Source organism: Dendrobates tinctorius, unplaced genomic scaffold (genome assembly GCF_039654945.1).
Source record: "Dendrobates tinctorius isolate UK_male_01 unplaced genomic scaffold, ASM3965494v1 ptg000145l, whole genome shotgun sequence".
NCBI classification, from domain to species: domain Eukaryota; kingdom Metazoa; phylum Chordata; class Amphibia; order Anura; family Dendrobatidae; genus Dendrobates; species Dendrobates tinctorius.
Window position 1 is genome coordinate 13,130,310 of NW_027361812.1, and position 16,968 is coordinate 13,147,277.

The 16,968-nt window shown below is 45.8% G+C and overlaps 1 protein-coding gene across 6 annotated transcripts in view; it reads left to right on the forward strand.

The window, feature by feature from the left end:
- The first annotated feature begins 3,081 nt into the window (after positions 1–3,081).
- Positions 3,082–16,968, forward strand: part of PCBP2 (poly(rC) binding protein 2) — a 36,084-nt gene continuing 22,197 nt past the window's right edge. The window contains exons 1-3 of one of the 6 annotated variants that reach the window (XM_073546217.1): positions 3,082–3,392; positions 11,508–11,654; positions 13,754–13,810. In XM_073546217.1, the coding sequence (XP_073402318.1) occupies positions 11,586–11,654; positions 13,754–13,810 (126 nt within the window). In that variant the 5' untranslated portion in view covers positions 3,082–3,392; positions 11,508–11,585. The remainder of the gene's footprint in view (positions 3,393–11,507; positions 11,655–13,753; positions 13,811–16,968) is intronic. The other 5 variants (XM_073546216.1, XM_073546215.1, XM_073546214.1 and 2 more) reach the window with 5 other exon arrangements.

The following is a 16,968-nucleotide window of genomic DNA, read 5'->3' on the forward strand; positions in this document are numbered from 1 at the left end:
CAGGATATCTATAAACAGAAAGATAGTGAGGAGACACTTAGCTAACCTAAATGAATTCAAGTCTCCAGGTCCAGATGAATTATACCCCAAAGTACTGAAGGAGATAGCAGAAGAAATTTTTGAACCCCTCTCCATAATCTTTGAAAATTCTTGGAGAACAGGAGAAGTCCCAGAAGACTGGAGAAGAGCAAATGTTGTTCCTATCTTCAAAAAGGGGAAGAAGGTGGACCCAGGCAACTATAGGCCGGTGAGTCTGACTTCTATACCAGGAAAGATCTTTGAACAAATTATTAAACAACATGTATGTCAGTACCTGGATAAGAATGAAGTGATTAACCAGAGTCAGCATGAGTTTGTAACTAATAAGTCATGTCAGACTAACTTCATTTCCTTCTATGACGGAATCACTGATTGGGTGGATCAAGGAAATGTTGTTGATATAGTATATCTTGACTTCAACAAAGCATTTGACAAAGTATCTCATACAATCCTTATTGAAAAAATGACTAAGTATGGAATGGACAAGGCAACTGTTAGGTGGATTCATAACTGGCTTAGTGATCGGACCCAAAGAGTGGTCGTAAATGGCTGCACCTCCAGTTGGAAGAATGTCTCAAGTGGGGTACCACAGGGCTCTGTCCTGGGCCCTGTATTGTTCAACATCTTTATCAACGATTTAGATGAAGGAATTGAGGGTAAACTGATTAAATTTGCTGATGACACAAAGCTAGGAGGGATAGCTAATACTAGAGAAGAGAGAGAGAGGATTCAAAAAGATATAAATAAACTGGAGAAGTGGGCAGCAACTAACAGAATGGTTTTTAACAGGGAAAAATGCAAAGTACTACATCTGGGCAATAAAAATGAAAAAAGCATATATAGAATGGGAGGAATAGGGCTAAGTGACAGCACATGTGAAAAAGACTTGGGTATACTAATAGATCACAGACTGAATATGAGTCAACAGTGTGATGCAGCAGCAAAAAAGGCAAATGCAATTCTAGGATGTATTAACAGAAGCATACAGTCTAGATCACATGAAGTCATTATTTCCCTCTACTCCTCTTTGGTCAGACCTCATCTGGAATATTGTGTCCAGTTTTGGGCACCACATTTTAAAAAAGACATCAACAAACTGGAGCAAGTTCAGAAAAGAGCGACCAGAACGGTGACCGGTCTGCAAACCCTGTCTCATGAGGAAAGGTTGCAGGATTTGGGATTGTTTAGTTTGCAAAAGAGAAGACTGAGAGGAGACTTAATAGCGGTCTACAAATATCTAAAGGGCTGTCACATTGTAGAAGGATCAACTTTATTCTCATTTGCACAAGGAAAGACTAGAAGCAATGGGATGAAACTGAATGGGAGGAGAAACAGATTAGATATTTGAAAAAACTTTTTGACAGAGTGATCAATGATTGGAACAGGCTGCCACGAGAAGTGGTGAGTTCTCCTTCAATGGAAGTCTTCAAACAGAGGCTGGACAGACATCTGACTGGGATGATTTAGCGAATCCTGCTTTGAGCAGGGGGTTGGACCAGATGGCCCAGGAGGTCCCTTCCAACTCTACGATTCTATACTTTATGGAGAGCAGTGTGGGGAGATATTATACCGTGTGGAGAGCAGTGTGGGGGACATTATACCGTGTGGAGAGGAATGTGGGACACATTATCTTGTATGTCGAGCAGTGTGGGGGACATTATACTGTATTTATAGAGTGGGACAAAATCCCAATGTGTTCAAACGTGGTCAAGAACTACAAGAAACGTCTGTAATTGCAAACAAAGGTCTCTGTACCAAATATTAAGTTCTGCTTTTCTATTGTATCAAATACTTACTTCAGGCAATAAACTGCAATTTAATTATGTACAAATCATACAATGTGATTTTCTGGATTTTTTTTAGATTCTGTCTCTTACAGGTGAAGTGTACCTACGATAAAAATCACAGACCTCTCCATTCTTTGTAGGTGGGAAAACTTGCAAAATCGGCAGTGTGTCCAATACTTATTTTCCCCACTGTATGCCCGTCTGCGACTATGTGCTGTGTCCCTGCCTAATATGCTATTTTTATTATTTAGGGGGAAGGGGGCTCGCAGGACTTCTGTGATGGGGCCACATGATTAGAATTAGAGATCATTTTAGCCAAGTGAGGCTACTTTCCACTTGCAGTTTTTTGCGCTGCGTGCGCAGTGCAAACGCGCATAAAAAACACATCATGCGTTTTTAATGCGTTTCCTTGTTTTTTTGCGCATGTTTTTTTAAAAAAAAAATGCATGCATGTGCAAAAACGCAAGTGTGAAACCAGCCTGAGTGATGACGCCATCGTCGTCTGGAAGGTAATGGCCACAGATCCATTTTTTGTAGATTAGTCGTCTTGTCTTTCTCTAGGAATACCCATAGCCTTGGGGAAGGGTAATGTTTCTGGCCCAGGATCAGAGCCCAGTAGGGCCTATACCGTGCAAGTCTGTGCTATAGGCGTTCACCCTCTTAGTGTGTGTCCAGGCTCTATACTACTTCAGCAGGCTCACACAGCCCCATGCTCAGTACAGTCACACTTCCCGCGCTCCTGTCCTGACGGAGCCGTCTTCCCGTCACGTCCTGCTCTTATGTGAGACAAAAGGCGGGAAAGCGGCACGTGACCGCTCTACACTGCCGGCCCGTCTGTCAGCCATCTTGGAGCCCTCACGGCCAGTCACACCCCCGGACGCCGGAAATGCTCTCGCAGCCATTTTGTCTCTCTCCCTCTCGGCAATGCCCGGGCACAGCCATCTTAGACAGTCATTGAATCGTAGCAAACCACGCACTGCTGAATGTCACACTAAAGTCGCACAGCGATGTAATGCAATGTATGTGTTAACGCTACAAAAAAAATAGCTTTTACTACGACCGACCGGCACAATATGACGATCAATGAAGGAAAAAAACGCGTCATTTCTCGGCGCCATGTTGGTTCTCCCAAAAAATAGAGTGTACCACTATGGCGCCAGTGGAACCTCCTATTTCTAGCAGTAGCCCGCTCCGATGGTACCCGGTATTACTTCGTCACTGGCCCCAAATACCGCCGTCAGCTGAGGCTGAGCCTCATTAGCTGGCTGTATCCCCGCCTCCCGACGGCCATCTCTGACCACTTCCGGTGAGGGCGTGCTGATAGCAGCGCGCGCCTCCTCTCCCCCTCCCAGACCAGCAGAGGCAGCAGCAGAAGCCGCAGCTCCCGCCAGCCCCTCCCGCCGTCGCCATTCCTCGCCCGCCCGGCTCTCTCCTTCCCTCCCTCCCCGGGGCCTCTCGCCTCCGGACCATTCCTTCCTCCCCATTCATCCCTTGTTTTCCCCTTCCCCCTCTCTTCCCTTCCCCGTTCTCTGTGTCCCGCGCATCTCGTCCTGTGTAACTCGGAAGGTAAGCGCCGCCGTGTCCCTGAGCGCCGCGACCTCGCCAGGGCTTTGTGACTGCGCTGCTGACTAGGCCGTGACTCCTAGAGGCTGCACCATGTGAGGCGCCGCACCGTCATGGCCGCCTCCTATTAACCCCCTCTCTGCCAGCAGTGACCATGTGACCGGCCACCCCCTGTCCTACCATGTGGCCGCTGTGCTTCCAGGAGCATTGCCGTCGCCATCGTCCTCGGACCTGCTCCCCCGGCGCAGTGTCGCAGCTCGCGATGGGGAGTGTTTTCTCCAGTCCTGTAGGGTGACTACGTGCAGGAAGGCCGTGCCCTGTACACGAGCTGTGAGGACGCACGGGCCCCGGGCATGGCGGCCACTCACGGCAGCAGCCGGATGTAGAGTAAGGCCTGTTTCACACTTCCGTTTTTTCAAATCCGTCAAAATCCGTTGGTTTCCGTAAAAAACGGATCCGCCATTTTTCATGCAGGATCCGTTTTCGGATCCGTCAAAAAAACGGATCCGGGTTTTAAAAAACGGATCCGTTTGCATCAGTTTCCGTCAAAAAAACGGAAACGGATCCGTTTGGCGGACACAAAAACGGAAGTGTGAAACAGGCCGTAACTAGTTGCGTCTGGTCCTTTCCCTGTCAGATGCTAATCACATATGCTGCATGGCTGGCACTGGTTTGTCACTTGTCGTCCATGTTGACCCCAGACCAGCCTTTGTGCTCCCCTCCAGTGATGTGATCCCTGATTGTAGCTTGCCAGGGCACAGATGCCAGTCCTGTAATGGAGGGCGCAGGGAGGCGAGTACGCCATGCTCCACTACACAAGGAAAAAGCCATGAACTCACTTTCCTGTATGACTGACCTTTCTGCTTCCTGTGCAGCCCTAGTACAAGTCACTGCTCAGGACTGTAAAATCAGTATTATACCAGGATGGCTGTATGACCTCTGGGTCTGGAGACCTTTGTGCCCGAGCACTGCAGAACTGTTTGTCCTACAGGGCTGAACTAGTTAACATTGCATCGGGGTTGTTCAGAGACTTGCAGCAGCTGCTGTGAGTGTCCGCCATGCCAAGGTGTCCTGGGACACAACAGCTCGCCTGAAGCCATCTCTTGCACATGCTGCCTGGCAGCCTCCCAGCTCTTCGTCATCCTGTATCTGACCTACTTCTGTGCTGGATGCAGATCTGGAGGCTGGCACACGATGACATGTTGGCCTTGTAGCTGCAGTGAAGGTGGTTAACGGGCAGCTTGCTCCTGCTGGGTCTTTACTATTGGGGGGGTTGCTATAATTGGGTCATTTCACGTAGTGGCATCATTGTCTTTACCTTCATGTTTTGGGTACGTGCCCATGATCAGGAACTCATGTAGTATCAAATTCAGTGGCCAGATTTTACAGCATCGTGGATAGGATTTCTAGAAACCACATGTCTACTATGCGTGCGCCTGCACATCACCCCCCCCCCCCCACCCCGGACACTGACATGCGGTGCATCTTTCGAGACCGCAGCGTGTCAATTTCTCTTGAGGAGATGTAAATATGCTGCATCTAAAGTACTGATTGTGGAAACGTAGTCTTAGGTTAAGTGCACACGTAGTTTTTAGGTTGTGCGGATTTTGTTGCGGTTTATCTGCAGATTAACCTGTGGTTCCACACCTCATAATGGATAAGGTGTGAAACCGCAGCGGAATCCACACAAAGAATTGACATGCTGCGGATTGTAACCCGCAGCATGTGCACAGCGTTTTTTTTATTTCCATGGGAAATAAAGGTACTGCACAACGCAGCAGAATCCGCAGTGTGTGCACATACTCTTAAAATAGACTGAAGATAATGGTATCAAGTATCATTACTTGTCTGCTAAATCACCTGCTCATGCTGCCAGTCTTGCATCTCTGCAGCAGTTTTGTCATCTTTAGTCAGTGATTTGCAGCTGCTGTCACTTCTGCAGTGAGCAACAGTACTGGATCCATGGCTTATACCTGCTGTTGTGAAACTACCCCCATCATTAAGGTTTGATGGAAGTTTGTTTCACAACAGCTGGAGTAGCGTGGCAGTTGCTCACCAATATTTTGTACCACCTCTTCCTCATTTTAATTGCACCTGGAAAAAACCCTTTAAAGTTGCATGTCCACTGCTACATTTGCAGAATGGTCATCAGTTATTACACAACTCGCCATGTAGCATGAGCCTTAATCCAGAAACTGCACAGTGCTAATTACGCCTTGTACAGAATGTGGGCAGATCTGTTTCCTGTATAATATACTCTCCTCTAGTCACAGTATAGATGTGAGAAACAATAAGAACTAAAAAAAGGTTAGCTTACTCAAACTTCAGGCTTGGTTGTTGACATTCGTTTTATAATTCTTTATTTAAAGACTCACAACGAAATCCAGGTTAACATAATTGAAACCAGACAAGTAGACGAATACAAGCAATACAACTTAACTCCCGACCAAGACAATCGTCCACGAGTCCTTGCCATCCGGGGACCTGGTAGTAGATGTCAATTCGGAGGGTCTTTCATTTTTTCACTTTTAACAAACAGTAAAGGAAAGAAAAGACAGAGCAGAGGAAGGAGAGCAGTTGAAGCGAAAAGAGTGGGGGGGGGGGATAAGTAATGGAGTCAAGAGAGGCAAAAAAAAGGGAGGGAAGGACTACCCACCCGACCAAGTCGACCACTCAGCCTGATGTTTTCAGTTGACCTTGGGGGTTTGCCTCCAGCATTAAATCACAATACTCACTAGAGCTTTGAAAATCCATCCAAGCAGCCGAAAACTTTGGGTATGATTCATGTATGGATGAGGTCCTCCATATACATAATTTCACTGACTTTTGCGATCCACTGAGTTATGGTTGGAGGAGCAGGACTCTTGCATCTCTCCGGGATGCAAGCCCTCGCAGCCATGATCAAAAATTCAACAAAGAGGATTTATATATCCGGAGAGAGACTTCATTATGTTGTAGTATCAGAGCTGGAGTCAACTTCTCGGAACCGCCCGTGACCCGACAAATTTCCCACTCGTGTCCAAAATGATTGCAAAATGTCACATTGACAGAAAATATGAAAAATCGTGCCCTCTGCCCCTCCACACCTCGAGCAGTTGGGGTCAATTTCCGGAAATATGGTGTGCAACCTCGACGGCACGCTGTACCATCTGGACAAAATCTTATAGCCAGCCTCCTGGAACCTAGCGCTAATCAAGGCACGGCTAAGTTGTCATTCAAGCCATCACAACAAGGTCATACCCTGCCCATCCGCATGTGGAGTGTGCTTTGGAGGCTCTCTGACAATACGTGTGATAAGACTACTTGCTGTTGTATGGCATCCATGTGTCTCTTTAACATGTGATCCACCAACCATGACCTTGGGCTTTGTGTGTAGTCTATCTAATTTGGAGAACAGGTGGCATAGAACAGCTTCCATGTAGTGAGGGGCCTGGATATTGGTGTTGAAAGCGGCAACTCTAAGGCTGGTTTCACATTTGCGTTAAAACAACGCTGCGCCCTGCGTCGTTAAGCCCTGCCCCGAGCCGGCTCCCTGCCTGCCCCATCCGGGATCACCGCCTACTTTCGCATTTGCACGCATGCGATCGGCGCACCCTATCTTTAGCATAGGGTGCGCAGATCATGCGCTGCCAGTGAAAGTAGCGTGCTGCGCACTTTTGACGGTGCGCCGTGCGCGCCGAAATGCAACATGCTGCATTTCGGCGCGCACGGCGCACCGTCAAAAGTGCGCAGCACGCTACTTTCACACTGGCAGCGCATGATCTGTGCACCCTATGCTAAAGATAGGGTGCGCCGATCGCATGCGTGCAAATGCGAAAGTAGGCGGTGATCCCGGATGGGGCGGGCAGGGAGCCGGCTCGGGGCGGGGCTTAACGACGCAGGGCGCAGCGTTGTTTTAACGCAAATGTGAAACCAGCCTAAAACTTGACAATCTCGCACATTAGTAATGGTCTAAACACTGTCACAGAGGATGACACTTCGTTAAATACTGCATAAGATCACTGCCTGTTTCAGCTGAGGGGCACACTGGTGCATATGTAGAGACTTGAGGCAAGGGCTTGGCTTCTCTCCATCTCAGTGTAGGTTTGCATCTATCTTCTAGTTTTTCAGTGACCTGACTCGGCACGTGATAAGGGGTGATCTGTAGATGATGGGGTCTTTTTTTCATACTCTGATGGCTGGTGGTGATTGTGTGAAATCTGTCGGTGTATAGGCCGGTGACGGCCATCTATTCCTGAATGGCTTGTAAAGATGAAGCTCCTGCTTTAATCAGTTTCATAGAGCTGTTTATTCACTCGCCCTGTGGCTGTGCAGCAGAGAACAAAGCGGCTACTGTCTCCATAGTTGCCAGCATTTAAAGAGAATTTAATCTACTTCATAGTCTGAACATCCTGACCCGGGAACTGTGTTTTGTCATTCTGGCGTCCTCGGGCTTTCTTGAAACTTATGAACTGTGTGGAATGTCTGCTGATGGAGGGAAGCTTCTCTGTTCCCCTAAACTTGCCTTGTACCCTAGCCTAGCTGCTGTTTTGCCAGTCCTCCCTTTAAGGGTTTACTCTGCTTTTCTGGTTAGCATTTACTGCTGCCAGTCCATTATAACCTGTTCTGTGGAGCAGATTTGACTGTCTTTAATTTAGACAACGATAAAAACTAAAGCTGCTGTTTGTCACTCATACAAATGGGGCACTTTGATGTTCCTTTCTTATGCCTCTTCTTGGCTGTCTTTGCCTACATCAATGTGCTGCACTAAAATGTGCAAACCATTAATAATCTAGGGCATTTTACTTCTCCAGTTAGTCGTACCCCTCTTCTAGATACTGCTTATATTTTAATTTGGCTCATGGTGGTCTCAGCGTTTTGCCAAAATTTGAGCCTGGATTGACACATTTTTGTTTAGTAAACCTCCCCCATTATTCCTTTGATGCAAAGGCCCCAACTCAATCTTTAGATGTTAGAGATTCACCCAAGGGAGGTACTGTGGTTCTCTGCTGCACCCATTAAAGGGAATCTGTCACCTCATTTTCGCGCTGTATGTAAATTAGTTGGGTCGGGTCCGATGGGCAGTGTTTTTGCTCCTTCCCTCGGCCGCTGTATTCGATATTTCAGGTAATTTCCATAGTTCTCGTCCATATTTCACACGTGCGCTTTGCATCTCCACTCGCACGTGCGCAGTATGCTTTGCCCAACTGCAGGCAAAGCCAGAAAAAAGTAGTTCGCATGTGCCTGAAGTACTATGTCCCGGAAGTATTTCGCTGCCATTTGTCTTCCGGGACATAGTTCACCTACTAATGCATACTGCGCACGTGCGAGTGGAGATTGCGATGCGCAAATTATGGATGAGAACTACGGAAGTTACCTGAAATAGTGTACAGTAATTTACATACAGCACGAAAATGAGATGACAGATTCGCTTTAAAATTGGCTTCCAAGTCCTACGATGCTGGTAGTGTCCAAGTAGTATGAGGTGAAATTACAGTCACTTAAAGAAACACAGATTAAAGATTGTCCATTACTAGAATGACCCCTTCTCAATTTGAGTATTTCCTTCTGTTAAAATAGAAACTTTGTCACCTCCAGTGTCTGCACAGTTCCATTTGTCAGCACTAGCTCTCCCCTAAGGCCTGTTTCAGGCTGAGTGCAGACGGACTTTTTAGCCCTGCGGATTTTTCCGCGCAGAATGGAAGAAATCCGCAGGTCAAATGACCTGCATTTTTCCTGCGGATTTCTTCCATTTTTCCTGCGGTTTTATTGCGGTTTTTGTGCAGTTTTCCCCCTGCGGATTTGGTGACAGGGGAGATGGAAAACCGCACAAAAGAAGTAACATGCTGCGGATTTTGTACCGCAGGAAAACCGCACGGAAAATTCCGCAGCGTCTGCACAGCAGTTTCTTTTTTTCATTGATTTTAAGGCTACTGTACATCACAATGCGGATATGCAACGTTTCTGCGCTGTAAAATCCGCTGCGGATCCGCTGCAAATCTGCATCGTATGCACACAGCCTTACACATCCGTTTTTCAGATCAGTTGTAATCCGCAAAAATGGCGGAAAACGGATCCGTTAAGAGAATATTTTAGCGGCTCCCAGGACAGCATTTCAGGGTTAAAACTGCTCACACCACTAAAGCAAATCAATGGCGGATCCATTTTTTATAAAACTGGCGGATTTTGACTGATGACCAAAAACGGATGTGTGAAAGAGGCCTAAGGCCTCTTTCACACATCAGGTTTTCGCCGTCAGGCACGATCCGGCTTTTTTTTTTGTAAAACCGGATCCGGCAAAATGCAATGCCGGATCCAGTTTTTTTCCCCATTGACATGCATTAGCGCCGGATCGCGCCGGATGGCACTGCGTTTCATCCGTTTTTTGCCGGATCCAGCTACTTGTCTCATTCCGGCGTCTGGAAAAAACGGCTACTGTAACGTTTTTTTGTCTCCGGCGAAAAAGCCGGAAGCGCCGGATCCGACGCTTCCGGCTTTTTGCCACAATGAAAGTCTATGGGCGACGGATCCAGCCACCGGATCCGTTTTTTTAAGTCTGCACATGCTCAGATCCAATTGGCCAGCCCCCAGGAAACAGATATAACCTGCTAGACAGATCCAGCAGAAAAACGGATCCGTTTCTACAGTTCCCCAAAATTTATGCCGGATCCGTTTTTTCTAAAAATAGCCGGAACCTGCCTGACGGCAAAAAACTGATGTGTGAAAGTAGCCTAAGATGTCTGTCGCGTGAGCCCTGCACCCAATCAGTGTCAGCTTCTCTCCCCGCCTTTGGATAGTTAAGTAATTAACAGGAAATCAGAGCCGCTGCCAGTCACTTCCTGTCAATTATTTAAACGAGTATTCCCATCTCCGAGGTACACTCCCAATATGTAGTAGGTGTAGTAATATTAGCAAAAACAGCTCCAATTAGAAATTTAGTTTCTGTTTCGTTATGTCTTTCCTCATGTGTAGGCATTGCAGGACCTTAGATATCCATCCTGATATAGTGACCGCTAGTTGCTAGTGTTTATAAGCATGGATATCGAAGGTCCTGCACATGAGAAGACAGCGAATCAGAAAAAGTACACTGTGTATAATCTGAGGAACGTGCTAATATTACACCTGCTAATGTGTCCAGTCTTGGAGTTGGGCATGCCCCCGTTACACATAGCGATATCGCTGTAACATCACCGATTTTGTGACGTTATAGCGATATTGCTAGCGATATCGCTACATGTGATACTTGCCTCCGACCGGCTCCCCCGCTGCTCATCGCTGATCGCGCGAGAAGATCCTGGATCATTTCTCGTCGTCAGCTTCCTGTGGCGCCGACGAGCGACGCGTGGACGCGGGCGGGAGGACATCAGGATCGCCGCATCTGACAGGTAAGTAGCGACCCCTGACCCCCTGCGATGTTGCTGGTGAGATCTGCCTGTGTGGCAGCTCACTAGCGACCACTTAGCGATGCACCAGCGATCCATATCGTTGTCGGGATCGCTGGTGCATCGCTAAGTGTAACGGTACCCTAAGCATCCAAAGGTGGGAGAGAAGCCAGCACTGACTACACACAGGGCTCACGTGACTTAAACTGGAGAGCGAGTGCTGACACACCGAATTGGTGCTGGTACAGGAGTAGAAGTGTGGTTTTTTTTTTTTTGTTTTTTTTTTATGTAGGGGAAAACAGAACGGGTTGTCCTAGTAGAGGACAACCCATTTAAGGAGGCAAATATGAAAAAAAAACAGTATATTGGATATTATCTAGGAAACTGATCAGTGCAGGAGAATGACCTGAGACTGTTTTGTCTACATACATGTGGCTTCTACCCTGTTATTGGTAGTACAATGTTTTTGTCTAAGCTGATTCTTCATGGAGCAGTTTTCACACATGATGAAATCGTACCTTCCCTGTCCTTGTTCTCTGGACACGTGTCGGCCGGTTTGTGGGAGGTGGCAGCTGGTCTTTGGATTCAGCCTATGTTCCTGTGAAGACCTTACATTGACCATGTGCATCAGTCACTGTTTATATGAAACAGAATCCTCCACACTTTTGCCCATTCCTTATCCTCATGTATTTTGTAGCGCCAGAAGAAAAGTTGTCTTTATCTTGTTCTTTAGATAAATTGAACTCTCTTGTTCTAGTCTTGTCTTTTCCTGTGACCAAAGACTGCATTGCTCATCCTCTGGCTGTTGTGCCGATTGAACAGAACTTGTCTCATCATGGACACCGGTGTTATTGAAGGAGGCCTGAATGTTACCCTCACCATCAGGCTGCTGATGCATGGCAAGGTAGGTGCATTATTTAGACCTGTTTGGGGCTATTTTAACCAGTGTTTTCTTGTGATGCTAGTATAACCTTATATTAAGTGGACATTGAACTTTGGAGAAAGCTTCCCAGGTAATCGTATGCAGCAAAGTCTGGCTCCTGATAAAGGGTGTGCTAAGTGACAGGCAAATTCTGCATGCTTTTTAGGGATTATGAACAATCTCCTTAATTACTGTAATGGATTATAGAGCTAATTTATGTGTCAAACATTAAATTCTACTTTCTTTGACTAAGCTGAGAATTTGCTTAACTCAGCAGTTTGGGCATACATTGCTTTCAGTGTACGCTTTACAGCGGTCTCCATGGAATTGTTACTCGAGCCAAAGTCACACATCTGTTCTCATTGGCAAAATGTGGGTTTTTTCTGTTTTTTTCCTCTTAAATTTAAAATGTTGAATTTTCCCGAATTTCTAGAAATCGGTCCAGAATAGCTGACAGTCCATAGATGCAACTTTAGGCTGTGTGCCCACGATGCGATTTTTAAGCGTTTTTGCTGCGATTTTCGGCACGAAAACGTTTAAAAATCATGTACAGAACGCATTCCGTACATGCTGTGCTAATGCTGCGCTTTTTTCCGCGGCGGAATCGCATCACGGAAAAAATCGCAGCATGATCATTCTTTTGTGCAGAATCGCATAGAATTGCCGCGATTCCGCACCCATAGGAATGCATGAGAATCGCTTACTTCCCGCATGTGGCTATGCCCACCATGCGGGAGGTTAAGCGTCTCATGTGCGGTTGGTACCCACGGTGTGGAGGAGAGGAGACTGTCCTCCAGGCCCTGGGTACCATACCCCTGTAAAAAAAAAAAAAATAAAAAAAAAAAAATCGGGGTATATTTACCTTCCGACGTCCCGCGCTGCATTCCCGGGCCTCAGTGTTCCCAGTAATGCCTTGCGGCAAGGTCCTGTGATGACTTAGTCCTGCGTGACTCTAGCGGTCTCGTGAGATCGCTATAGTAACGCGAGACCAACGTCATCACAGGGCTCGCAAGGCATCGCTGGGAACGGGAGCGTCGCTGAGACTGCAAGGGACGTCGGAAGGTAAATTTACCCCGATTTTTTTGTAAAAAAAAAAAAAATTTTTAACATTTTATCTTTTACTATTGATGCCGCATGGGCGGCCTCAATAGTAAAAAGCTGGTCACACTTGTTAAACACTGTTTGACGAGTGTGACCAACCTGTCAATCACTTTCCAAGCGATGCTTGGAAAGTGCTTGAGAAAATCTCGAACAGAATCGCGGTGAAATCGCGCTAAAAAAACCGCGATTTTTGGGAAGGAGTCTGGTTTTAAAACGCTACGTGGGCCCATAGCCTGAATGGCATGGTGTGCTGTGCTGCTGGTGAAATACTGGTAGCGCACATGTGAATGAGGCCTAGAGGTGCAGTTCAATGTTTTGAAACTCTTTTCCTTCCTGCTATGTTGGAATACCCACACAGTTTTGGCAATGCCGACTAGGACTCGGTTTACATGATTCATGACTCTTGTACGAAATACACAACACAATGCTTGAGTGGCTGTTGAGTAGAATCCACCACCTACTGACATTTCCTTATTGGTCTTGGTATCATTAGCTTTAACATGCACTACTGTCTTTTGACTTAAAATTTGCGGTTTCTCAAAATGGTACCTCCAGTGTACGAGAACTGCATAAGAACCAGCTTTTGCTAACTCTATTTTTAGCTAGGCTTTTGGTATGTGCACACCATCTTTGTGTACCTGCATCATTTTTATTCCCCCCTCCCCCCAATCTTGTCAGTTTTGTGGTGGCCCAAAGCAGCAGCCTGAATTGGTGTATTTTAGCTACTCCATATAGTTATCAAAGTTTGAAGCTGTTAAGTGATGAAAGTCTGAACATATGCACAGCTTTGCATATGTTTTAGTGTTTTGCATCTTTCCAGCCTGAGTCTACCTGAAAGACCTCTTGTGTAAATATTCATTAATGGACTGGAGCGGATTTAGAAGAGAACATATTTTTCACTTTTTATTCTCACCATTCTGATTTTATTAACTTTCTAATAATGTAATGTATGACCTCAACACTTCACATTTATTTTTTAGGAAGTTGGTAGCATTATTGGAAAGAAAGGAGAGTCCGTTAAAAAAATGCGTGAAGAGGTAAGTTCTTAGCCATAACATGGCTGTTATGTGATGGAGGGAGGACAACAGTGCTGCATAATTAAAACATCTAGATATGGTTACAGGGATCTGCAAAATGAAGAGCTCTAAATAAGGCTGTTTTCACATTAGCGTTTTTTTGCGCAGAACATCGTGTGCATGAGTCATGCATACCTATGTTTAAAATGGCGTACCCATGGTATTGCGTTTGTCTGCGTCTTTGTGCGCATGCATTTATTCAACGTGTGCATCTAGACGCGCCAGACGCAACCTGTTGCATTTTTGGCTCCGTCCAAAGGCGTAAAAAAAAGCATGCGTTCGCTTGCGCACGGAATGCGTCATAACGCATTAGTCTATGGGAACGCAGGTGTGCGTGTGGACATGCATACTCATGTTTTTCACGTAAACCTGTATAGACACTGGTTTGACACCTAGAGAATGAATGCGCAAAAATGCATGATGCGTTTTTTTGCATGCATTTCTACTTGCGCACGATGCGCAGCGCACAAAGACGCTAATGTGAAATCAGCCATAGTTAAACCTTTAAGTGCCTAAAAATCTTAACTTTCCCCCATATTCCTGATAATGAAAGTATGTACTATTAGAGCACCACTCCAGTGGTTTATTTTATTTTTTTCTCCTGCCACTGGAGTGGTGATTTTAAGCACAGGGCCTCTGTATTGTGTTCAGTAGGGTGACCGCAAAAAATCGATGTCACAATTTTGTCCGTCTGGACCCCACAAAACGATTCCCCTTTCCAGATATTGAGAGAGCCAAAATTTGAGCTCGATCAAACGACGTTAACCCGTGCCGCTCGTCGCTCAAAGTTTGAAAAAATCCAAATTGAGGTATTTTAAGATTTAGGTATTTTGCATAGTCTGTTAGACTATAAAGAATGTGACAACAACATTGCAGAAATAGCCCTGACCAAATTTTCGAACCATTTGTGGTATTTGAATGCAGAGTTGGTGGGATTATCGTTTTTTGATCCCACCATTACAGTTGTTAATGGCTAATTGCTCAGTAGCACAGATGAACCATCAGAGCATGCTAGGGTTGTAAATCCAAAAGTTAGGAAAGAAAAATTAAGAGGTAGGAAGTAACCGACTTTAACGACCTTCTGACAAAAGATGAAGAACAAAAGCAATATGTCCTGCAAGTTGTAAGCAAATGCCGAGCATTATATTCTGACGTTTCAAAAACTACTTTAACAAAAGCTCTAGAATAGATTAGATAACTATGTAAAATTATCAACTCATGTAGGTTAGCGTGCTCTGATGGTTTATCTGTGCTACTGAGCAATTTATTAGCCATTAACAACTTTTCATTGTCTGTAATGGTGGGATCAAAAAAAACGATAATCCCACCAACTCTGCATTCAAATACCACAAATGGTTCGAAAATTTGGTCAGGGCTATTTCTGCAATGTTGTTGTCACATTCTTTATAGTCTAACAGACTATGCAAAATACCTAAATCTTAAAATACCTCAATTTGGATTTTTTTCAAACTTTGAGCAATGAGCGGCACGGGTTAACGTCGTTTGATCGAGCTGAAATTTTGGCTATCTCAATATCTGGAAAGGGGAATCGTTTTGTGGGGTCCAGATGAACAAGATTCCAACATTTTCCCCCCCCCCCCATATGAGATCCGGTCACCCTAGTGTTCACCCTCCAGTGTCTTCAGAGTGTTTTGTTTTTTTTTTGTGCTGTCTGGTACTTTGATGCCTCCTTGTAAGCGCAGCTTTTGACTGACTGGATCTCAGACGTTAAGTCACGACCTCTGAATGAAAGTCTTGAGATGGCCAGAACAAGGCTCTCATTGACTTGCATTAATTAGTAACCTCCGGCACATCATGACATTGGAGTCACCGGCAGGTCATAAACTGCAAGAGGTGGAGCGGCAGCAACAGGTAAATGCCAGAAGGTATTAGGTGTGAGGGGAACACAAATGGCTCCATGATCCTTTTAGGAACCATTTAGTCTTAAGGCCCCGTCACACTAAGCGACTTACCAGCGATCCCGACACCGATATCAAAGTGTCAGGATCGCTAGTAGATCGCTGGTGAGCTGTCACACAGACAGCTTCACCAGCGATCCGAGCGCCCGGCATCGCTGGCCATCCCTGTAAAAAATAGAATCAAAATTAAAAATAGTTATTCTCACCTTCCGACGTCCCGTTCAGCCATCCTGCCTCTCTCCACGCTCCGGTCCCAGTGAGCCTTTGCGAGAATGACCGCTAGATGTCACGGTCTCGAGGGATAACAAAGTCTCGCGGTCATTCATGCAAAGGATCACTGGGACCGGAGCGTGGAGAGAGGCAGGATGGCTGAACGGGATGTCGGAAGGCGAGAATAACTATTTTATCTTTTTTATTTTATTTTTTTTACACCTGATCGCTGGTCTCCCGCCTGTCACACACAGTGATGCGTGCTAGCCAGCGGGAGACCAGCGACCAAAGAAATGTCCAGAGGTTTCTTGCAGCGATCAGTGATACCGGCAGGGGGGCTGATCGCTGTCACACACAGCGATCTCGCTGGTGAGATCGCTGTTACGTCACAAAAGTTGTGACTCAGCAGCGATCTCGCTACCGAGATCGCTTAGTGTGACGGGGCCTTTAAGTTGTTGAATACTTGTGCTCTGCTTCACTGGCAACTTATCTTTTCTAGTCACATGTTCCCAAGGTCATCTTGTGCATGTTAACCTTGAAGTGCTGCCAAATTATAAAGGTCTTTAACAATGGTTGTAACTAGGGGCAAAGTATGATTGATGGCAAGCCTGTTTAACATAGATATAGTTCCGATTTTATTGTCCTGGCAACTTGCATGCAAATTGAGGTAATAAAGGTGCATAATTAGGGCATGGTTGCCACACCACCAATGAACGTATACTTTATAATAAAGGGTTACAAGTTTTGTGCAGAAGAACTACAGTGTACTGGCATAAAATAATGGGTGTGGGCATGTCCACCCATGAAGGGGCTTTGGTAGATGCAACTTGAGTTCAGTTTATTCTATTTATATTTTTTTAGCTTGGTATAATGTGGCTAAGACCAATTGTGAATGGCTACATCTGCTCTTCTAAACTAGTTCCTAAGGCCTCTTTCACACATCAGTTTTTTGCCTTCAGGCGCGATCCGGCTTTTTTTTGTAAAACCGGA